The 24340-nt window shown below is 42.6% G+C and overlaps 1 protein-coding gene across 2 annotated transcripts in view; it reads left to right on the top strand.

Moving 5' to 3' along the window:
• The first annotated feature begins 668 nt into the window (after positions 1-668).
• LOC139268549 (trimeric intracellular cation channel type B-A-like) overlaps positions 669-24340 on the top strand; it is a 72762-nt gene continuing 49090 nt past the window's right edge. Inside the window, exons 1-2 of one of the 2 annotated variants that reach the window (XM_070886873.1) lie at positions 669-1183; positions 20176-20332. In XM_070886873.1, coding sequence (XP_070742974.1) covers positions 1060-1183; positions 20176-20332 — 281 coding nt within the window. In that variant the 5' untranslated portion in view covers positions 669-1059. The remainder of the gene's footprint in view (positions 1184-20175; positions 20333-24340) is intronic. The other variant, XM_070886864.1, reaches the window with a different exon arrangement.

The following is a 24340-nucleotide window of genomic DNA, read 5'->3' as shown; positions in this document are numbered from 1 at the left end:
AAATAAATCTTTAAAATAAATATCTATATCCACCCATCACCTGATCCCAACACAACTCGTGGAGACAAATAGGAAAAGGGTGAAAACAATCTATTAAGAATGAAAGACTGATTTAATTATTAATATAACTGGGGTGCATGAGACTGATTTATTAATATAACTGGGGTGGATAAAACTAAAAAAATAATGAATGGGCTTCGAAGGTTTTGGTTTCCTGATTGCGCACCGCTCTATGTGCTCCCAGGTATGCTTACATACAGGGTGCGTCCGTGGGTCTTTACGCTGTGCCCGGCTCTGCAGCGAAACAATGCAAGTTTCCGAAAGGGGGCCCCGCACTGGGTAAGTGTGGATCTCTTGCTGAGGTCAGAAGGCGTACTCGTTAGCTACGCCTACGTCTTTGCCACCCGCAATTCCAGAGCCAATGTATGTAAAAGGGGGGAGGAAATGACAAGTCCAGTTTGAAAGGAGGGAAGGAAATAAGGCGGGGGGAGGGGGAGGGGGAGGGGGAGGGGGGGAAAGAGTGAGATTAATTGGAATGTTCTACTACAGGCACGATGGACCGAATGGCCTTCTAAACGTGCTGTTTCATTTTATGTAGAGAATGGGTGATGAGGATGGGATGCTGAGTTGGCTGTAGATTGTGGCGCATGCGCAGTGCCCCGCTACTACTTCCCGTGTGCAGGTTTTTTTTCCGTTTGAGGCTCGGTGCGCGCGCCGCCGCTCGCGGGCTGCGCTCTTCATTTAAAACGTTGACGGAAAACTCCGAGTGACAGAAAGAGAGAGAGAGGAGAGGGAGACAAAAAGACAAGTTACCTCAGACATCGCTTGGTGGATGGTGGAAGGTGGCTTCGCCTCACCTCTTCCGTTTGATCGCAACCCGCGAGACATTTGACACCCACTTGTGCAAACTCGGGGATTATCGCCGGTAACACGATACGACACGGCAGGCCGCTGCGCTCTATTGGCTCGTCCTTCCCCTGTCGTTTCCACACAGCTGGGTTTTATTGTTTTTTTTTAAAAACATATTTATATGTAAAGGCGTTAAGAATTACGGCCAAGATGGACATTGTGTCCACGTTGGGGTTGACCAATTTCGTCATGCAGTTTTCCAGGATTTCCATGTACCCGTTCTTCGACATGGCTCACTACACCCTGTCCATCATGAAGTTAAAGGAACAGCCAGGTGAGGAAGCGCGAGACAGCGTAACGCGCAGAAGGGGGCGGGTGGCTTTGATGAGCCGCTGGGGTTCGCGTGGAGGGGGGAGCGAGAGAGGCGTAGCTTTATGGGGGGGGGGGCAAGGGCGTTGCAGAATTGTCAGAAGGGGCGTGGCTTAATTAGCCGCTGGGGAGGGAATCACAATTGTCAGAAGTGGGTATGGCTTTGATGTGCTGCCAGGGCTCGCTCGCGATGGGATGTTGTGGGGGGCTTCAGACAATTGTCAAGAGAGAGGGGGAGATGGGTTTGATGAGACCATCACGCGGAGGGGGCGTGGCTTAACGAACTGCTTGGAGTCGTGCGTGGGGATGGTGCAGACAATTGTCAGAAGAGGGCGTGGCTTAAATGAGCCACCTGGCTCGCGCTTTACAATGACGCGGCTTGCTCGCCTTTGTGGCTTTCATCTGGTGCTTTGTTAGGGTGGGATCCGTGGGTGACATCTGTGTTTCCTTGTCTGGAGCCTCAACTGGGTGTATTCGACTGGAGTGGGAATAGTTTTAAATTGACTATTTTAAAAAAAAGAATGCTGGAAGGATGCAACAGATTAAGTTAGGTCAACATTTGAAACAGAAAGGCTGTACTGTTTGCTACAGAGAGTTCTAAGAGAGTAGGAACAGATGGTCTATCTCAAGAGGCTGTATTTCAGGCGTTCAGTTCGGCCCCACTTGAAACATTTACTTGCACGCTTACATTTTTTTCCCCCGTCGACAAGTAGTGCAGGAAAACCAAGGGAAAGACTGAGAAGTTACCAACAAGGAAGAGGTGATGGAGATGTAACAGAAATTTTCTCCAATTGAATATTAGGAAGACAGAAGCCATTATTTTCAGTCCCTACTACAAACTCTTTTCCCTAGCCATTGACTCCATCCCTCTCCCCAACTTCTGTCTCAGGCTAAACCAGACTGTTCGCATCCTTGCCATCATATTTGACCCTGAAATGAGCTTTCGACTACATATCCGCAGCATAACTAAGACTGCCTATTTTCACCCCCGTAACACCGCCCATCTCTGCCCTTGCCTCAACTCATCCGCTACTGAAGCCTTCATCTATGCCTTTGTTACCCCTGGGAGGACAGGCGCACCATCAGTGTCCTCGTCCAGGCTAACAACCCCAGCATTGAAGCACTGACCACACTCGATCAGCTTCGCTGGGCAGGCCACATAGTTTGCGTGCCAGACACGAGACTCCCTAAGCAATTGCTCTATGTGGAGCTCCTTCGCGGCAAACGAGCCAAAGGTGGGCAGTGGAAACAATTCAAGGACGCCCTCAAAGCCTCCCTGGTGAAGTGCGACATCACCAATGACACCTGGGAGTCCCTGGCCGAAGACCGCCCTAGGTGGAGAAAGTGCATCCGGGAGGGCATGAAGAGGTCAGGCACAGGCAGTGGAAGGAGCATGTGGTAAATCAGTCCCCCCCACCCCCTGACAAATGTCTGTCCCACCTGTGACAGGGTCTGTGGCTCTCATATTGTACTGTTCGGCCACCAAAGAACTCACTTTAGGAGTGGGAGCAAGTCTTCCTCGATTCCGAGGGACTGCCTGTGATGATGATACCTCTAGACTTGACTATTCCAACAAACTAACTCGCATCAAGTCCCGTTCACCCATCACGTCTGCTCGCTGACATACATTGGCTTCCGGTTAAGCAATGCCTCAATTTCAAAATTCTCATCCTTATTTTCAAATCCCTCAATGGCATCGCCCCTCCCTACCTGCAATCTCCAACCGCCCCCCACCCTCCAGAGATGTCTGCATTACTCTAATTCTGCCCTCTTGAGAATCCCTGATTATAATCACTCGCATTGGTGGCAGTGTCTTCTGTTGCCTAGGCCCCAAGCTCTGGAACTCCCTGCCTAAACCCCTCTACCTATCTACCTCTCTTATCCTTCAAGACGCTCCTTAAAACCTACCTCTTTGACCAAGCTTTTGGTCACCTGCTCTAATTTCTATTTATACGGCTTGGTGTAATTTTTTTTATCTCATAATACTCCTGTGAAGCATCTTGGGATGTTTCTCTATGTTAAAGGTGCTATATAAATGCAAGTTGTTGTTTAATGCACTGTTATTTATGTTTACCTGAAGGATAGTTCTCTGTAATTGTTCAATTCATAAGAAACATATGAAATAGGAGCAGGCCATTTGACCCCTCGAGCCTGCTCTGCCATTTAATAAGATCATGGCTGATCTGATCATGGACTCGGCTCCACTTCCCTGCCCGCTCCCCATAACCCTTTATTCCCTTATCACTCAAAAATCTGTCTATCTCTGCCTTAAATATATTCAATGACTGTTTAGCACCAAGTACAAGTGTATGTATGGCAGGGCCAAATTTGATGGGCAAAGAACATAAGAAATAGGAGCAGGAGTAGGCCATTTGGCCCCTCGAGCCTGCTCTGCCATTCAATAGGATCATGGCTGATCTGATCATGGACTCAGCTCCACTTCCTTGCCCGCTCCCCATAACTCTTTACTTGCTTATCGCTCAAAAATCTGTCCATCTCCACCTTAAATATATTCAATGACTTACCCTCCACAGCCCTCTGGGGCAGAGAATTCCATAGATTTACAACCCTCTGGGAGAAAAAATTTCTCCTCACCTCAGTTTTAAATGGGCGGCCCCTTATTCTGAGACTATGTCCCCTAGTTTTAGTTCCCCCTATGTGGAAATATCCTCTCTGCATCCACCTTGTCAAGCCCCCTCATTATCTTATATGTTTCAATAAGATCACCTCTCATTCTTCTGAACTCCAATGAGTATAGGCTCAACCTATCTTCATACGTCAACCCCCACATCTCCAGAATCAACCTAGTGACCCTTCTCTGAACAGCCTCCAATGCAAGTATATCCTTCTTTAAATATGGAGACCAAAACTGTATGCAGTACTCCAGGTGTGGCCTTACCAATACCCTGTACAGTTGTAGCATGACTTATCTGCTGTTATACTCTCTTCCCCCTTGCAATAAAGGCCAACATTCCATTTGCCTTCCTGATTACTTGCATACTAACTTTTTGTGTTTCGTGTACAAGGACCCCCAGGTCCCTCTGTACTGCAGCACTTTGCAATTTTTCTACATTTAAGTTATAATTTGCTTTTCTATTATTTCTGCCAAAGTGGATAACCTCATATTTTCTCACATTATACTCCATCTGCCAAATTTTTGCCCACTCACTTAGCCTGTAGATATCCCTTTGCAGATTATTTGTGTCTTCCTCACAATTTGCCTTCCCACCCATATTTGTATCATCAGCAAACTTGGCTACATTACACTCGGTCCCTTCATCCAAGTCATTAATCTAGATTGTAAATAGTTAAGGCCCCAGCACCGATCCCTACAGCACCCCATTAGTCACTGTTTTCCAATGGAAAATGACCCATTTATCTTGATTCTGTTTTCTGTTAGTTAGCCAATCCTCTATCCATGCTAATTTATTGCCCCCAACCCGATAAGCTCTTTTCTTGTGACACCTTATTGAATGCCTTCTGGAAATCCAAATACATGACGACATCTATTGGTTCCCCTTTATCCACATTCTCAAAGAACTCCAGCAAATTTGTCAACATGATTTCCCTTTCATAAAACCAAAAAATGGGCAATTCTTGAATTACTTAGGGCTATTTTTGGAGAGATTTGTTTTCCCTTTTTAGAGCATGTATTTGTAATTTCAGGTTTGTTTTGTTCTTGAAAGAGATTATAGTGGGCGCAAGTACAAGTGACTTTCCTTGAGGTATTTTTCAATGTAGTTGAGCTGCATTAACAGCATGGCGTGCAGTGGCTGGTCTTTGTGTAAAATATTACATAGGATTACATTACTTAGGATATACAGCACAGAAACAGGCCATTCGGCTCAACCAGTCCATGCCAGCGATAATGTTCCACTCAAGCTTCCTCCCATCTTCCCTCATCTAAATCTATCAAAATAACCCTCTATTCCCTTTTTCGTCATATGCTTGTCTAGCCACCCCTTAAATACATCTATACTATTTGTTTAACCATTCCCTGTGGTAGCGAGTTCCATATTCTCACCACTCTTTGGGTAACACAGTGGTGTGGCGGGCTGTTGGTAAATTTCCATCCAATGTCTGTAGTAGAAACTTTTTGGAGGAATTTAAATCTGGTTACATATTATATAAATATATGCATAATATTTATTGTATTGAATATTTCTCCTTTATTTGCCATACCAGTATCAAATTTTTGGTCGTCCTAAAACTGTGTTAGATCTGCACATTACAGGTACAACCTCGGAACCGAGGCTGTTCTGGATTTGGGGTATTTCCGGATTTCAGAACATATTTCCAATGTCCCGAATCTGGAAACGCCTGGCCCGCGGTTCGGGTATTTTCAGATTTTGGAACAGAAATCCGAAGTCCCGAATCCGGAAACCCTTGGGCCGACTTTCGTGTACCTGTATTTTCCGACAGCGCGCCGACCCGACCAAGGGGAGAACACCGGAGGCAGCGGGGAAAAGAGGAGCAGGCAGCTTCAGGACACAGCACGCCGACCTGACCTAGGAAGGAACACCGGAGGCAGCGGGGTGTTACTTTGCTTCCAATTTATAAAAAAAAAAATGTCTGGTTTTCGGAACATATTTCAGGATTTCGGACGACGCCTCCACCGATCTGCATGATGTCCGGATTTCGGAACATTCCAGTTTTTGGAACTCCGGATTTGGGAGGTTGTACCTGTAAAGGTAGGCTAGGAAAATCCATTACAACTGCGTCATCATCGGCCGCAGATCTTTTAACCAATATGTTCTCCTACAAGATTTAATAAATGTACGTTTAAAAATTAAAATGTACATTTGTACCTGTGAGATGGTAGACATAATTGGGTGCAGATGCAATATACTGTGAGCAGAGTTGCTGAAAAATAATGGGGTTTTCCATGACCAGGCATATTTCATTTAATGGAAAATTATGAGGGACTGTACACTATAAGATATTTTTGATGTAGCCTACATAATCATTTTTGTTACTATATAAGCTGCAACCTGCTTGAAGAATGTAAATATGTTTTTCCTTAATGGTATAACATTCTCTCTCGTGCTATTGCATTTAGAATTTCTTCACTCCCTAATAAGTTTATCTGCATTGATTGTATTACCTTTAGCTCCCCTTCATCCTTGAAGTTTGTTTTTGAGTTTCCCTCTGCTTTTTAAGGTGCCCAAACCTGAATGGCCTTTTGTGGAGACTTAAGGTTGACTGAATCCAATCAAGACGAGTGACAGGATTCTGCCTGCCTCGACCACAGATTGCCGCATCTGGTATTGGGATGTTAGCATACTGGGGTGGTGGAAGCTGGATCTCGGCTTCATCTAACAAGGAAGCTGGTATAGGTCTTTGGCAGGCTGAGTGAAAGGCTGATGTCTAGGCTTAAGCCAATAGTTGGGGCAGTCTTTCCCAGTGAGAACAGATGCATCTCTTGGGAGGGTTGCCAGAAGTAGCTTTGAGACTCCATTGGTGATGCATCTTGAGTCCTTTAGCAATCTCTCAACGAAGTGTTTGTTATCCACTGGTTATCAAGAGTGTCTACAATAGCTCGCCTTTCAGCTTCTGAAAAAAGTCTAAAATGCAAAACCAATTTTGATGGTACAACAGAAATCCTTGGGCTGTGCTTCTAGTTTAGGGTCTCCACTGACATTTCCTGTTGCAGTGAGATGGTATGCTGGGTGGCCTCCAACAGCAACTGTTGAGGGTTCCCAGAATGTACTTTAGGCACAGCATAACATAAAGCTGTGGAGTCCACTGATGTTTGAAACAGACTCAATGGATTTGATAACAAGCTTACTTGCATTTAGTCTGATGCTTGTCCAGAGTCCTGCCTGCTGGACTAGCAACTTTTTTTTTACAGGAATGCCAAATGTTATCAAAGTTGTGACATTAAGCAGACCATGAGTAATGATGTACATTGTACCAGATTTCAATTATATATAATTTCAATTATAATCAAGGAAAGGAGCCCAATAAGCAAATATTTAGGATATTTTTCTATGTTCAAAGGCACTATATAAACGCAAGTTGTTATAGTACGCTAGTAATGAAAAAATATATTGTTCTGCAGTGCTTTTGTTGCAAAGGTTGTTTTCCTTATGTTGTATGATAAATTTACTCAAAATTTGAACATTATCTGAACACTTGGGCTTCATTAAAAGCTTCACTATGCAATTGTTAGTACAGTACTTTTATCTTTAGGATGATCTGTCACTGTCGACTGTCTATATACTTTGTTGGTGGGCAGCAGCTTTTTTTTGTGATGGTATCATGAGTTTGTGCAGGGTGTATCCTGACGATCACTCTAAGTAAGACAAGCTGAAAGCTTATGAGCAGTAAAATGGAAGGATCGATGGTCAGCCTTGCATGTTGAAATATTTATCATGTTTTACTACTGGCCCTGACTTGTTCTGTTTCTAACATTTGAAGTATGTTTTAAACAGTGTGTGCTTTGTCAGTGGTATTTCTCAATCGAAATGTTAGCTTTACAGCACAATGTAACCCCCCCCCTCCCCTTCCCCACTCAGTAACTGATGTAATGTGTGGAGCTCCTCCTATATGGCAAGTGAGCCTCAGGTGGGCAGAGGAAACATTTCAAGGACACACTTACAAGGAGGCTTTGAGGGTAACATCCCCACTGGCCCAAGACTGACCAAAGTGGAGGAAGAGCATCCGGGAGGGCACCTTGAGTCTCATTGCCGAGAGCATGCAGAAACCAAGTGTAGACAGCGGAAGGAACGTGTGGCAAACCAGGCTCCCCACCCACCCACTGTCTGCCCCACCTGTTACAGAGACACATTCCTGCATTGGACTGTACAGCCACCTGAGAATTAGAATGGAAGCAAGTCTTCCTCAATTCAAGGGACTGCCTATGATGATGTAATAATTCATCCCAGAAGTTTGTACCCAGCTCAAATTGGGCATCTATGCACTCGACTATCTTTAGATTTTATAATCTGACTGAACATCCTTCAGTTAAGTCACTATTTTATACTCTTAATAAAAACTTGCCAACTGGTTTGAAAGTGGGTGGCGGCAAGAGCAGATAACTACAGTTAGTATGGTTTACTGTTAATCTGATATTGAGTAAGCACAGTGCTGCAACAAGGCTATGCTAGTAACTATCTCGGATCGCTCCTTCTATACTGCAACTGATTGCTCATTCTCTGACTCATTTTCCATCTACTCCAAGATTCTCTGGGACTCTCTTTCCCATTCTATTGCTTCTCCATATCGATGGTTTCCTCCACTCATCATTCAACCCTAGCCACTGTCTCACGATTCCATTGTACATTCATCACTGCTTGGATTGGTGACCTTCAATACGCACAACCTTCATTTCTCAGTACAATGGTTGAGTCACTACACCTTAGTCTTCTCTATCCTCCAGTGAAAGTCTTTTCATTTTTTCTCTTTATATATCTTACTGCTATTTTTATATTTATTAGAAACCCTCTGAACTTTCATCTTTTCACATTCCATCCTTTAAGATTTTTTGTGCTGCCTGTGTCTTCATTGTTGAAATAAGGATTCAGCACATTGCCTATCAGAACTGTGGAACTCCTTACCTTCCTCACTCCTCCCTATAACCTACATATTTCTAAAACCCAAACTGTGGGCTTTTAAAACTCAAGCTTAGCACTACTGTACTTAATTTCATTCATCTTCAGCCTCTGTGATTCCTGCACCATATACTTTGGATCGTTGCATATGTTTCACCATTTAAAAAAAAAAAGTTAATTTGCTGCTTTTTTGTCAAGTTTTGTCTGGTTTGGTTTAACCTGGCTTACTTTGGTTAGCCTGATTATTTTTCCTCTTCTCCAAAAATAATATACAAGTACAACGTCTGAAATCCTCAGGACTGAGTCGGTGCCGGATTTTGTTTTTTTCTGGATTTCAGACGAGAAAATCAGTAATCTGAAATCCGGAATCCTCGACCAAATCCATGCCGGATTTCAGATTTTGCTGGATTTCAGACCTTGCCGCTTGCACTGGTGCTCAATGCTATCCGGAGCCGAAGGGAAGGATTCCCGACCCCAGTGATGGCTCAACTCCTCCAGGTAGGGTCAGTGAATCCGGTGGTCATCGATGAGCGGGTCCCTGGGTGAGTGTGGACTGTTGGCAGAGTGCCCCACAGAGGATGGGTGAGGTGCTGAATTTCCATCACTCGCTCATCCTCTACACCCTACATTCATGCCGCTCCTCGTCGATTCCCGCAGCCCCCCGGCACTGCACCTTTTTGTTGCCTCGCTGCCCGATGTCGCGATCTTGGCCGCCTCAAAATGTCCATTTTTTGGAGAATAATTCTGGAGTCCGGACGACTCCATCCACGGTGCACAAAATGTCTGGCTTTCGGACAACTCCGGTTTTCGAAGTTCTGGATTCGGGACATTGTACCTGTAACAGGGATGTGTTCTATATAAAAAATCTTGTTATAGACCACAGCTCCTGGAATGGACATGCATCTCTCGCAGACCATAACTACAATAACTTGCATTTATATAGCCCCTTTTTTAACAGACACAAACACCTCGAGATATTTCACAGAGGCGTAATCAAAAAATGAACACCTAGTAAAAGAAGATATTAGGAGCGGTGATGAAAAACTTGGTCACAGAGCTGGATTTTGAGCAAGCTCTTAAAGGAGAGGGAGGTGGAAAGGGATAGGGGAGTTTAAGGAATGAGCAGTGTTCCCGCTAAAGTGCGCAGGCACCTGGTTGCAAATCAATCGGAAGTCCAGAGCTGGCCGCTCACAAGCTGTTGCTGCTGGAAGAGACGTAAATTTAAAGGGATCACACACAGAAAAAAAAATTAAGGGAACATTGGTCCAGAGTACAGCTGAAGCATGACCACCAATGCTTTGGTGAAGAGAAGGTGGGGAATGCTCATTAGGTCAGAGACACAAGAACAGAGTTCGGGGGTGGACATAAGAACATAAAAGGTGCAGGAGTAGGCCATTTGGCCCCAGAGCCTGCTCCGCCATTCAATAAGATCATGGCTGATCTGATCTTAGCCTCGCCTCAACTCCACCTCCCAGCCCGCTCCCTATAACCCTTGCCTCCCTTATCGTTCAAAAATCTGTCTATCTCCACCTTAAATATATTCAATGACACAGCTCTTCGGGGTTGAGAATTCCACAGATTCATGACCCTCTGAGAGAAGAAATTCTTCCTCATATCAGTTATAAATGGGCGGCCCCTTATTCTTAAACAATGCCCCCTAGTTCGAGATTCCCCCATGAGGGGAAACATTCTGCATCTGCCCTGTCAAGCCCCTTCATAATCTTATATGTTTCAATAAGATCACCTCTCATTCTTCTAAACTTCAATGAGTATAAACCCAACCTGCTCAAATCTTTCTTCATAAGCCACCCCTTCATCTCCGGAATCAACCTAGTGAAGCGTCTCTGAACTGCCTCCAATGCAAGTTTATCCCTCCTTAAATAAGGAGACCAAAACTGTACGCAGTGTTCCAGAGGTGGTCTCACCAATACCCTGTACAGTTGTAGCAGGACTACCCAACCTTTTATATGCCACCCCCCTTGCAATAAATGCCAACATTCCATTTGCCTTCCTAATTACTTGCTGTACCTGCATGCTAACTTTCTGTTTTTCATGTACAAGGACCTCCAGATCTCGCTCCATTTATATAATTAGCTTTTTTATTTTTTCCTACCAAAGTGGATAACCTCACATTTTCCCACATTATACTCCATCTGCCAAATTTTTGCCCACTCACTTAAACCTCCCTTTGCAGATTCTTTGCATTCTCCTCACAACTTGCTTTCCCACCTATCTTTGTTTCATCAGCAAATTTGCCTACATTGCACTCGGTCCCTTCATCCAAGTCATTAATATAGATTGTAAATAGTTGAAGCCCCAGTACTGGTCCCTATGGCACCCCACTAGTTACCATTTGCCAACAGGAAAATTACCCACTAATCCCGACTCTCTCTACTTTCTGTTAATTAGCCAATCCTCTATCCATGCTAATATATTACCCCCAACCCCGTGAGCTCTTAATCTTGTGCAGTAATCTTTTATGTGACGCCTTCTGGAAATACAAATACACTACATCTACTGGTTCCCCTTTATCCACCCTGCTCATTACTTCCTCAAAGAACTCCAGCAAATTTATCAAACATGGTTTCCCTTTCATAAAACCATGCTGACTCTGCTTGACTGTAATATGATTTTCTAAATGTCTGTTACTGCTTCCTTAATAATGGACTCCAGCATTTTCCCAATGACAGCTGTTAGGCTAACTGGTCTATGGTTTCCTGCTTTTTGTCTCCCTCCTTTTTTAAATAGGGACGTTACATTTGCGGTTTTCCAATCTGCTAGAACCTCTCCAGAATCCAGGGAATTTTGGTAGATTACAACCAATGCATCCATCTTTGCAGCGACTTCTTTTATGACCCTAGGATGCAGGCCATCAGGTCCAGGAGACTTGTCCACCTTTAGTTCCATTAGTTTGCCTAGTACTTTTTCTCTAGTGATAGTGATTGTTTAACGTTTCCCTCCCCCCACCCGATTGCGCATTGATTATCCATTATTAGGATGCTTTTAGTGTCTTCTTCTGTGAAGACCGATTCAAAATATATGTTCAAAGTCTTTGCCATTTCCCTGTTTCCCATGATTAATTCCCCAGTCTCATCCTCCAAGGGACCAACGTTTACTTTAGCTACTCTCTTCCTTTTTTCTACCTGTAGAATTCTTGGTGGCAAAAACAGGAAGGTAGAATATTATCTGAATGGTGACAGATTAGGAAAAGGGGAGGTGCAACGAGACCTGGGTGTCATGGTACATCAGTCATTGAGAGTTGGCATGCAGGTACAGCAGGCGGTGAAGAAGGCAAATGGCATGCTGGCCTTCATAGCAAGAGGATTTGCGTATAGTAATGAGCAGGGTGGATAAAGGGGAACCAGTAGATGTAGTGTATTTGTATTTCCAGAAGGAGTCACATAAAAGATTACTGCACAAGATTAAGAGCTCACGGTGTTGGGGGTAATATATTAGCATGGATAGAGGATTGGCTAATTAACAGAAAGTAGAGATTTGGGATTAGTGGGTCATTTTCCGGTTGGCAAATGGTAACTAGTGGGGTGCCACAGGGACCAGTACTGGGGCTTCAACTATTTACAATCTATATTAATGACTTGGATGAAGGGATCGAGTGCAATGACTTACTGCAATTGTACAGGGCCTTGGTGAGGCCACACCTTGAATATTGCGTTCAGTTTTGGTCTCCTAATCTGAGGAAGGACGTTCTTGCTATTGAGGGAGTGCAGCGAAGGTTAACAAGACTGATTCCCAGGATGGCAGGACTGACATATGAAGAAAGACTGGATCTACTAGGCTTATATTCACTGGAATTTAGAAGAATGAGAGGGGATCTCATAGAAACATATAAAATTCTGACGGGATTGGACAAGTTCGATGCAGGAAGAATGTTCCAGATTTTGGGGAAGTCCAGAACCAGGGGTCACAGTCTAAGGATAAGGGATAACCCATTTAGGACAGATGAGGAGAAACTTCTTCACTCAGAGAATTGTGAACCTGTGGAATTCTTTACCACAGAAAGTTGTTGATGCCAGTTCATTGGATATATTTAAAAGGAGTTAGATGTGGCCCTTACGGCTAAAGGGATCAAGGGTTATGGAGAGAAAGCAGGAATGGTGGGTACTGAAGTTGCATGATCAGCCATGATCATATTGAATGGTGGTGCAGGCTCGAAGGGCCGAATGGCCTACTCCTGCACCTATTTTCTATGTTACCGTCTGTTTTTATATTTCTTGCTGGTTTACTGTCATAATCTATCTTCATTATTTTTGTAGTCATCCTTTGCTGTTTTCCAAAAACTTCTCAATGCTCTGGCTTACCACTCATCTTCGCAACATTGTATGCCTTTGTTTTCAATTTGATACCATCTTTTACTTCCTTAGTTAGCCATGGAAGGTTCATCCTTGTCTTCGAGTCTTTCATTCTCATTGGAATATATCTTTGTTGAGAGTTATAGAAACATAGAAATTTACAGTGCAACAGGAAGCCATTTTGGCCCATCATGTTCACACCGGCCGACAAAGAGCCACACGGCCCTCGGTTAGCAGCCCTGAAGGTTACATATAAACCTATGAACAATGGCGGAAAGGTGAAGAGCACCCAGCCCAACCAGTCTGGCCCACACAACTGCGACACCCCTTACACTGAAACATTCTACACTCCACCCCAACCGGAGCCATGTGATCTCCTGGGAGAGGCAAAAAACATTTAAAAACCCAGGAAACCAGATATGAAATATCTCCTTAAATATCTGCCACTGCTTATCTACCGTCTTGCCTATTAATCTATTTTCCCAGTCCACTCTAGCCAACTCTGCCTTCAAAAGGAGGCAGGGTGGCGTTGCTGGTTAAAGAGGAAATTAATGCAATAGTAAGGAAGGACATTGGCTTCGATGATGTGGAATGGGTGGAGCTACGGAATACCAAAGGGCAGAAAACACCGGTGGGAGTTGAGTACAGGCCACCAAACAGTAGTAGTGAGGTTGGGGACAGCATCAAACAAGAAATAAGGAATGTGTGCAATAAAGGTACAGCAGTTATCATGGGCGACTTTAATTTACATATAGATTGGGCTAACCAAACTGCTAGCAATGCGGTGGAGGAGGATTTCCAGGAGTGTATTAGGGATGGTTTTCTTGACCAATATGTCGAGGAACCAACTAGAGAGCTGGCCATCCTAGACTGGGTGATGTGTAATGAGAAGGGACTAATTAGCAATCTTGTTGTGCAAGGCCCCTTGGGGAAGAGTGACCATAATATGGTAGAATTCTTTATTAAGATGGAGAGTTACACAGTTAATTCAGAAACTAGGGTCCTGAACTTAAGGAAAGCTAACTTCGACAACCTGAGGCGTGAATTGGCTAGAATAGACTGGCAAATGATACTTAAAAGGTTGACGGTGGATAGACAATGGCAAACATTTATAGATCACATGGATGAACTTCAACAGTTGTACATCCCTGTTTGGAGTAAAAATAAAACAGGGAAGGTGGCTCAACCGTGGCTAACAAGGGAAATTAAGGATAGTGTTAGATCCAAGAAAGAGGCATATAAATTGGCCAGAAAAAGCAGCAAACCTGAGGACTGGGAGAAATTTCGAATTCAGCAGAGGAGGACAAAGGAGGGGGAAAGTAGAGTACGAGAGGAAGCTTGCCGGGAACATAAAACTGACTGCAAAAGCTTCTATAGATATGCGAAGAGAAAAAGATTAATGAAGACAAAACGTAGGTCCCTTGCAGACGGACTCGGGTGAATTTATATTGGGGAACAAAGAAATGGCAGACCAATTGAACAAATACTTTGGTTCTGCCTTCACAAAGGAAGACACAAATAACCTTCCGGATGTACTAGGGGACCGAGGATCTAGTGAAAAGGAGGAACTAAAGGATATCTTTTTTAGGCGGGAAATTGTGTTGGGGAAATTGAAGGCCGATAAATCCCCAGGGCCTGATAGTCTGCATCCCAGAGTACTTAAGGAAGTGGCCCTAGAATTAGTGGATGCATTGGTGATCATTTTCCAACAGTCTATCGACTCTGGATCAGTTCCTATGGACTGGAGGGTAGCTAATGTAACACCACTTTTTAAAAAAGGAGGGAGAGAGAAAACGGGTAATTATAGACCGGTTAGCCTGACAGTAGTGGGGAAAATGTTGGAATCAATTATTAAGGATGAAATAGTAGCGCATTTGGAAAGCAGTGACAGGATCGGTCCAAGTCAGCATGGATTTATGAAGGGGAAATCATGCTTGACAAATCTTCTGGAATTTTTTGTGGATGTAATTGGTAGAGTGGACAAGGGAGAACCAGTGGATGTGGTGTATTTGGACTTTCAAAAGGCCTTTGACAAGGTCCCACATAAGAGATTGATGTGCAAAATCAAAGCACATGGTATTGGGGGTAATGTACTGGCATGGATCGAGAATTGGTTGGCAGGCAGGAAACAGAGTCGGGATAAACAGGTCCTTTTAGGAATGGGAGCCAATGACGTGGGGTGCCGCAGGGCTCAGTGCTGGGACCACAGCTCTAGAATATACATTCATGATTTGGATGAAGGAATTGAGTGTAATATCTCCAAGTTTGCAGATGACACTAAACTGGGTGGCGGTGTGAGCTGTGAGGAGGATGCTAAGAGGCTGCAGGGTGATTTGGACAGGTTAGGTGAGTGGGCAAATGCTTGGCAGATGCAGTATAATGTGGATAAATGTGAGGTTATCCACTTTGGGGTCAAAGACACGAAGGCAGAATATTATCTGAATGGTGGCAGATTAGGAAAAGGGGAGGTACAACGAGACCTGGGTGTCATGGTTCATCAGTCATTGAAAGTTGGCATGCAGATACAGCAAGCGGTGAAGAAGGCAAATGGCATGTTGGCCTTCATAGCTAGGGGATTTGAGTTTAGGAGCAGGGAGGCCTTACTGCAATTGTACAGGATCTTGGTGAGGCCTAACCTGGAATATTGTGTTCAGTTTTGGTCTCCTAATCTGAGGAAGGACGTTCTTGCTATTGAGGGAGTGCAGCGAAGGTTCACCAGACTGATTCCTGGGATGGCTGAACTGACATATGAGGAGAGACTAGATCAACTGGGCCTTTATTCACTGGAGTTTAGAAGGATGAGATGGGATCTCATAGAAACATATAAGATTCTGACGGGACGGGACAGGTTAGATGCGGGAACAATGTTCCCGATGTTGGGGCAGTCTAGAACCAGGAAACGTAGTCTTAGGATATGGGGTAGGCCATTTAGGACTGAGATGAGGAGAAACTTCTTCACTCAGAGAGTTGTTAACCTGTGGAATTCCCTGCTGCAGAGAGTTGTTGATGCCAGTTCATTGGATATATTCAAGAGGGAGTTAGATATGGCCCTTATGGCTAAAGGGGTATTGGAGAGAAAGCAAGAAAGGGGTATTGCGATAAATGATCAGCCATGATCTTATTGAATGGTGTTGAAGGCTCGAAGGGCCGAATGGCCTACTCCTGCACCTATTTTCTATGTTTCTATGTAAAGATATGAAAATCAAACTTTTTAAAGAGAGTGTCTTTCTGCTGGATGGGACATACGGATGGTCACAGTTGCAATTGTAATTGCATTGAATAAATGAAAATATTACTTACACTAACTACTTGACAAGGTCCTGCCAATTCCTTTTACACTGGCCTCCAGATCTCGTGGTGGTCACCATTGCACAGTAGTCTTCTGCAAGTTGGTTCCAGCGTTTCTTTTCTTTTGGTGGAACTTTTATGTACGTCTGCTGGTGCCCAGCTCCTGCCATCAGTTCTCAATCACAGTAACTAGTTCCTCCACTTCTTCCTTTAAGAAATTCTTGGCCCTTGCACCGCATTGCATCTTGTATTGCTGCAGCTGCGATTTTCCCACTGCTCTCACACAGCACTCAACGTTCTCACACAAACAACTGGCTCTTTAAAAATTGCCAATTGCCAAATCTGAGCGGTACTGAGCATGCCGTCCATGGCAACAACGCCAAAAACGTAACTTTTTTCCGCGCATACGCAGAAGGTGCAGCATCCTTTCTTCGGTGCAGACCGCAGGCTCCATCCCCCGAGGCGACTGCGCAGCGTCAAATTCGAATTATACATCGGGGAAACTTTGGCAAATTATTTCTGGCGCATTTCTGACCTAGAAAAACGGGCGTAACTCCGGCAACTCGGCAGAAAACGGTCTTGGGGAAAATTGAGCCCTTTAAAGGGAAAAAAAACCTTCAAATAGAAGAGGACTTCAGGAGTTGTATAGTGAAATGTTTTTTAAAAAAAAACGCATAACGATGCAAAGTGAGCGCAAACGATAAATACAACAAAGATATTTAAGCACATTGAAACATTTTTTCAGTTATATAACCATGTTTAGAGAATAAGTTAGAACGCTAAAGGGTTTTATAAAAAAGTTAGTGGAGTAATTGAAGATGACCAGGGAAAAAGTTTACTTGCTGGTTATTTTCTAGTTGTATTTATTAAAGACTAAAATAATGACTCATTTTCTAATTATTGAATGACCGTTTATTTGGGCTCATAGCTACATAATATAATGGGAAGTATCTTAGTGCCAGCAGGTGGCGCTGCGTGCTGCTTAAAAAATGATCAATAAGCTCACCAATGTCACCAGCAGGCATGTGATAATGCAGCAGTTTGTGAACTATACATACATGTTGTGAACTATGTACTTAAATTACTTTTGCAGTCAAATTTTACTAACCACTTGATGAATATGATCAAACTAAAAAGGCCAAATGTCAAAGGTTAATTTCTTTATAATACAGATACAGATACACTTTGCTTTTTTTGGTTGGGTGAGTCCAGAGTTTTCTGTTGAAAACTACCACTTCAAAACGTTATGATTGTGCTGATAGCAACCCGTGTGTGTGAAAAATAAAATCTACCACCTCTTGCAGGGAGGGGATGCAAATGGGATGCAGAAAAGTGGTTCTTTTCTAGCTTGTCGAAATTCTAATTCTTTGCTAGAAAAGGCTAACTTAGATACTTTTTAACTGACAAGATACCAAAGCACCTAAAGAAGACCCATGGTGATTAAATAGATTTTGCATTTTTGACTTGTGAATCTGTGGCAGCAGTCAATCCTCATCTAATTAAGGAGTTGAGGGTTTCGATGGCTTTACAGATTCTCATTTTATGTATTCCTTATTTAATGGGGCATAGGAAAATAACAGTGGAAATATGTTACAGAACATGACAACTTAACTTCAACTGATTTTCTTGAGTAATAAAATGTTCATTAAATTTCATTTGAGGTGTTCAAAATTACAACTGTGGCTTGATCAATGTCTAATACAGTTCCATCACCTCCTTGCTTTGTATTAAATATGTGTATGTGACGGGGGGGGGGGGGGGCGGGAGAAAGGGAAGATCATCAGGATAACAAAGTGTCTTAAATCCTGTGTGGATTTTTTCCCCCCTCTCTGGTCAACCAGTGTTTACTCCTGCTCCATATGGATGATGAAAACCACCCTACAAGATAGGTAAACTCTAGATTGACCAGAAATAATGTATCATTTAGTTAATATAAAATATTTTGTGGTAAGTATGTACTAGGTTTACAGTTAAGAGAAAATATAGTCATTGATGATTTTTTTTTAAAAGAGAAGTTTGAAGAGGAAGAGCACCACTGTATGATGGAAGAAACTGGATGGGGTGAAGATCTGGATAGCTGGGTAGTAATATGTGTGAAGTGTGCATCAAGGTTATCAATTCAGTATTATTTAGGAACAATTGTATTTTTATTTTTGGTATATTGATTTTAGTATAAGCCTAAAAACCAAGATTCTCCTCGATTCCAGCAGCCAGAAGGGGTATCTGCCTGCATCTTTGGTGACTATGTTTATGATGCCAGGGCTGGTGCTACATCTGGAATTTTTGGCGCAATTATCCCTTTTGGTGGCTTTCTGAACTTGTAGAGGCAGCAGCACCACCTTGGTTAATTTTCAGTGCTGCCTCAGAATTCAGCTTTGCTTTGGTGGCAGTACTGTTGAGGAAGCAGAGGAAGTTCCCATGCTTCGAAGAAAACTCAAAGATTGCACACTTTCTGAACCCAAGACACTGATGTAAATGAAGAGGGTACCCAAAATTGGGAAGTGGTAAATCTCATTCAGTCCTTCTGCCGATCGAGCAAGTTTTCTCCCCATACAAGAAAAAAAATGGGCCATTAAATTTCTTTAGAACTTAATTTAAATGGAAAATTAATTAAACTAACTGAAATTTAATATTTAAAATGTGAGTTTATTTTCAGTATTGGGAAATCTCATCTTGTTACAATGGGGAACTAATTATGGTTGATTAGCAGACATTTTTTATCTTGAGTTTTGGTTTGGATTTATTGTAGAGTTTTTGTATGGAAGCCTCCTATCTTTGGTACAGTTATTGCACAGAATTGTCCAGAATATCTGTGACTTATCTGGCTCAGATAGGCCGCAAAGGTAGCTGGTGGGGAAATGTAAAACTTAACATTAGTATAATAACGTGCTCTTCAATACTAATGAGGTTACATACCAGGAGCGTTACTGAGGCAGAATTGAGTGAGCTTTGAGCTTTCTTTTACATCTGACTCGTTTACTTGAAGCTAGGTGTCAAAAATGGTAATTTTCCATTCAGTGGACTCAATTTTCCCCAGTATTTGCGCCGTTATTTTTTGGAGCAGGCTGCTTTTACTGGTCTAACGTAAAAATCCCCTGTTTTCCCAATCAATTTGCACCAGCATAACTCAGTTACAAATTTTTTAAGTCAGTTTTTTTTTCAGCTAAAGGGGACGTAACCAGCCACCTACGCCTCTTTTGGCCATTTATGGAAGTTTGGCCAGCTGATAGTTACTCCAGTTCTGATTAGGCCAGCTTATGTGGCTGGCCTGAAAAACTTTCCCTCGAGTTAAGGAAATCGGCGCAGGAAAAACCAGAGTGGGGTGGGGGGGGCGGTGTGTGTACGCCAAAATGAAGAGGGAAACTTACAACACTTTTTTGGGGGAGCGTACTTGGCCCACAAAAAATCGAGCGTAACTTTTCAAATACGCCAAAAAAATGCTTTCGGGGAAAATTGAGCCCATTGACACAGGCATCATTTATCTTGACATTTCATCTTCCAATGAAGCTATGGCTTATGAGAACATTTGAGTTCCTAGAGTAAATTGTAACCTTACTCATCACACCAAGCATCTACAGTTCGGTATTTATACATTTCTTTCTTTGGATGTTGAAGTATTTCCAAATATTGCTAAGCATTTGACAGCATATTTATTGCATTTCTTAGCCATCATGAGAATAGAAAACAATACAAATTAGTTCATAGGTCAGTAATCATTGACAATAGATTACCTTGATTGAAATATGTTTATGCTTTGCCATTTAAGCTTATCCTAAAAAATATTATTTCAATATTCTATGTTGCAGGAGCAGTAGACATAGCACATCGCAGTCCAATTGCATGTTGGTTCAGTGGTATGCTTTGCTGCTTTGGTGGAGCAATTCTGGCATCTGTGCTTCTAGGTGAACCTCCCATTGAGCCTTTCACAAACAACAGAAATATAATACTGGCTTCTGTAATTTGGTAAGTGTGGAAAATAAATATATAATGGCTTTTAGTGGCTTTCAATGTTTAAATATACGGAGGCCATTTGGTCCATCTCGTCCGTGCCGGCTTTCTGAAAGAGTTACCCGATCTCCTGTTTTCCTATTCAGATATTTATCCATTTCCTTTTATTAAAAAAAACTATTCTGAATTGTGAGTCTACAACTGTCTCATGTCCTGACATCCCCTGTGTGTTTTTTTTTAAATTCTCCTAATCTCTCCCTTCATTCCTTTTGTTGGTAAACTTATGCCCTCTAGTTACCAACACACAGACCAGTGAAAATAGGTTTTGTTACAGTAAATATGTGAAAACATTCATAATCTAGAACATCTGTATCAGATTTCCTCTTGGCCTTCTCCATTCTCTGGTATTGTCTTTGTAAACCTCTTTGTCATCTCCATGGCCTTGACATTCTTACTAACTTTTGGTGCCTAACGAATTAAAAAAGGCAACCTAACTAATGATTTGTACAGGATTAGTAATGCTGATTACTTTTTACTCTATGCCCCTATTTATAAATCCTAGGAACCCTTATGCATTTTACAGCTTTATTAACTTGACATCCCACTTTAAAAGATTTGTATAATTAAACCTACTCTGCTCTGCTCTTCAACTCTTTTTTTTTAAAGTTTTACATTTTAGTAAATACTAGTTGATCACCCATTGTGCACAGGAAGTCAAGATCAAGTGCAATCTTCAGGTGAAGTGGGGTTAGAAGCCAGGGGAGAATTGGACAATGCACATAGATGCACTGAATCCCCATTTAACAATAATAACATTTCATTCTCATTTTATATTATTTATAGTTAGATGGAAAAATTACAACAATTGAGTAGAAGAGTTGATTGGAGAATAGCAGTTTCTCTGCTGCAGCACCACCACTGTCTGGAGGGTCTAATTACAGCGAGACAAGTTTACATAGGCAATTTCTATTATAAATGTGGACATACAAATGTATAATGGAAGCAGGAAGTGTGTGCACATGTAAGGTTTTTATGATTCATATTTATTCCCTCTTGTCATTTTACTTCCCAATATGTATCCACTCGTATTTCTGCAAGACATCTAACATCTATCTGCTGCATCTACTAACCTTTTTTCATCCTGACGTCTGCTACAGTTGTCTTTACAGTTAACCATGCTCCCTATTTTTGTGTCATTTGATATTGTGGTACATACCTCAGTCCAGCAAACATCTATTCACTACTACTGTTTCCTATCCTTTACCCAACTTGCTGTGCATTCTCATCAATACTGTGTATCTTAATGTTCTCAACAAGCATTCCATGTGGAACCTTCTCGAACGGTTTTAAAAAATCCAATATACACATGTTATGAATTTGGCTTTGCCGTAGATACCTTCTCTGATTCAATGGTCTGAGCATCTGGAGTTGACTCGCACTGCCCTATAACTGCTTGTATGAGAGCATAACCAAGGCAATCCCTTGTGATCTCGACCGGATACTCGTGTTGTTCACATGTATTTCTTGAAAACGAAGTTGCACCGAGGAACCACTTGATGAGACGAGACTTGATATGAATCATTAACCTGTTTTATCCCTATCTGGTGAACATGCAGAGCATTAGTTCTGATTTGAGTTACTTATTTTCATCAATGCAACTTGTGTTCATGTAGTAATATAAAAATAATGAACACAACACTTCTGGGCCCCCTCTGACTTTTCTTAGCATTCTAGGACGCTTGCTGTCCGAGCCCTGTGCTGCTCACTATCTGTTTCAGTACTACTTCCTCAACTATAACTGTCCTATCTTATTGCTCTTTCTCTTTCCATCAATGCAGCTTGTCTTTGTGTATTAATATAAAATAATAAACTCTCTACTCTATACCACTTCATTCGATTGTTGTGCCTGACCTTGAAGCTCATTTTCTATCCTGTCTCCTGCATTCCATCTTTCTCACAGCCCTTTTCTACCTGACTGACTGTGCACTTTTAAAAATGCATAATGTACAATGTGCCCATGTTTCTTATTACTGGCTGTTCACGCTCTGAAAGGGATCAAACACCTTCCAACACAATGGGTATGAGCCATTTAGCAATTTACTGAGACAAGCTAACTAATTGCTGCTTCTTTTCAGTCTATGATGAAACATCATCAAAGCTACCTGATTAACATCTCCAACTGCCTATCATTTCAGATCCCTCTCCTTTCCTTTTACTTGCAGCAATATATTAGGATTTGCTTCACAACAAGTTACACAACTTTAAAATTAACTTCCTACACTAGTGTGTACCATCTACAAGATGCACTGCAGCAACTTGCCAAGGCTTCTTCAGCAGCACCTCCCAAACCTGCAATCTCTACCACCTAGAAGGGCAGCAGGCGCATGGGAACGCCATCACCTGCAAGTTCCCCATCAAGTCACACACCATCCTGACTTGGAAATATATCGCCATTCCTTCATAGTTGCTGGGTCAAAATCCTGGAACTCCCTCCCTAACGGCACTGTGGGAGTACCTTCACCACAAGGACTGCAGCGGTTCAAGGAAATGGCTCACCACCACCTTCTCAAGGGCAATTAGGGATTAGGGATGGGCAATAAATGTTGGCCTTGCCAGCGATGCCCATATCCCAGGAACGACTCTTTTTAAAAAAAAAAAAAAATTCTTTCAATGAAAGAATGGTCAGAAAATCCCAAACTTTGACAATGCAATATCAGCTACATTTCCTTTTTCAATACATTCCGTTATTTCCTCAAAGAACTTTTAATAAATTTGTCAATGCAACTTGTCTTTTATAAATCGATGTTAGCTGTTCTTAGTTAACCTGTGTCTTTCAAGCTGAGTTTTGATTTTTATCCTGTACAATGGCTTCTATAAGTTTACTTATAACCAATGTCAATCTGAATGATTTAATTACCTGGTTTAACCCTTTTTCCCTTGAATGAAGATGTCGCACTAAGAGCTCTTCAGTCCTCCGGCACAACTTCCATATACAAGGATAATTGAAAGATTATAGACACAGCATTTGCTATTTCGTCTCTGACTTCCCTTGGAATTTGTGGATGCTTGCTGTCGGAGCCTAGTGCCTTTTCCAGAAATGCTTTCAGTACTACTTCCTTACTTATAATTTTTCAATCATAATTTCTCCACCTCTTTGCACTCAGAGGGACCAGGGTGTCCATGTACATGAATCACAGAAAATTAACATGCAGGTACAGCAAGCAATTAAAAAAGCACATGGCATGTTAGCTTTTGTTACAAAGGGCTTAGAGTACAAGAGTCAAGAAGTCTTCATACAATTATACAAGGCATTGATGAACCACACCTGGAATACTGTGTACAGTTCTGGTCTCCTTACTTAAGGAAACACATACTTGCCTTAGAGGGAGTGCAACAAAGGTTCACTAGACTGGTTCCTGGGATGAGGGATTGCCCTGTGAGAGGTTGAGTAGACTAGGCCTATATTCCCTAGAGTGTAGAAGAATGAGGTGTGATCTAATTGAAACATATGGGGCTAGATTTTACACTTTTGTGCATATCGCCCAAAAATGGGCATTCTTTCCGGCGTGGGCAAGTAAAAATGGGTTTTCAAATCGCTGACTTGTCACCCATTCTCAAAGCCCCTAGTCTCCATTTTTTAAATTGGGCGTTACCGCGAGCGATATGAAATGGGCGTTAGCGTTAAATTTCTGACCTTCTGCCGTAAAGTGTCGCCATCCTTAACAATGGCATGGCAATGCTCGATTCCCGCGATGCAGGAGGTCAAGGGTCATCATGACATGCGCATAAGAGGGGGAGCTGAGAGGGAGTAAAGTCTTGTGTGGGTGTGGTGTGGCTGCTTTGGGAGGAAGGAGGGAGAGTTTTGAGCTTTATAGCAAATTGGGGGAAAAAAATTAGCTGTTGCCAGCCAGATATTTTCCCGAATTTGGTGCCTATAATGGAGGGAGAGGCGGAGGCGACGCAACACGCTGTGGAGACTGACGCTGGCGAGAGCAGTGAGCTGGGAGAGGAGCACATTGGAGG

Source organism: Pristiophorus japonicus, chromosome 1 (assembly GCF_044704955.1).
Source record: "Pristiophorus japonicus isolate sPriJap1 chromosome 1, sPriJap1.hap1, whole genome shotgun sequence".
In the NCBI taxonomy this organism is placed as follows: Eukaryota; Metazoa; Chordata; class Chondrichthyes; family Pristiophoridae; genus Pristiophorus; species Pristiophorus japonicus.
The sequence above is the reverse complement of the archived record's forward strand: the minus strand, read 5'-3'. Positions and strand labels throughout refer to the sequence as shown.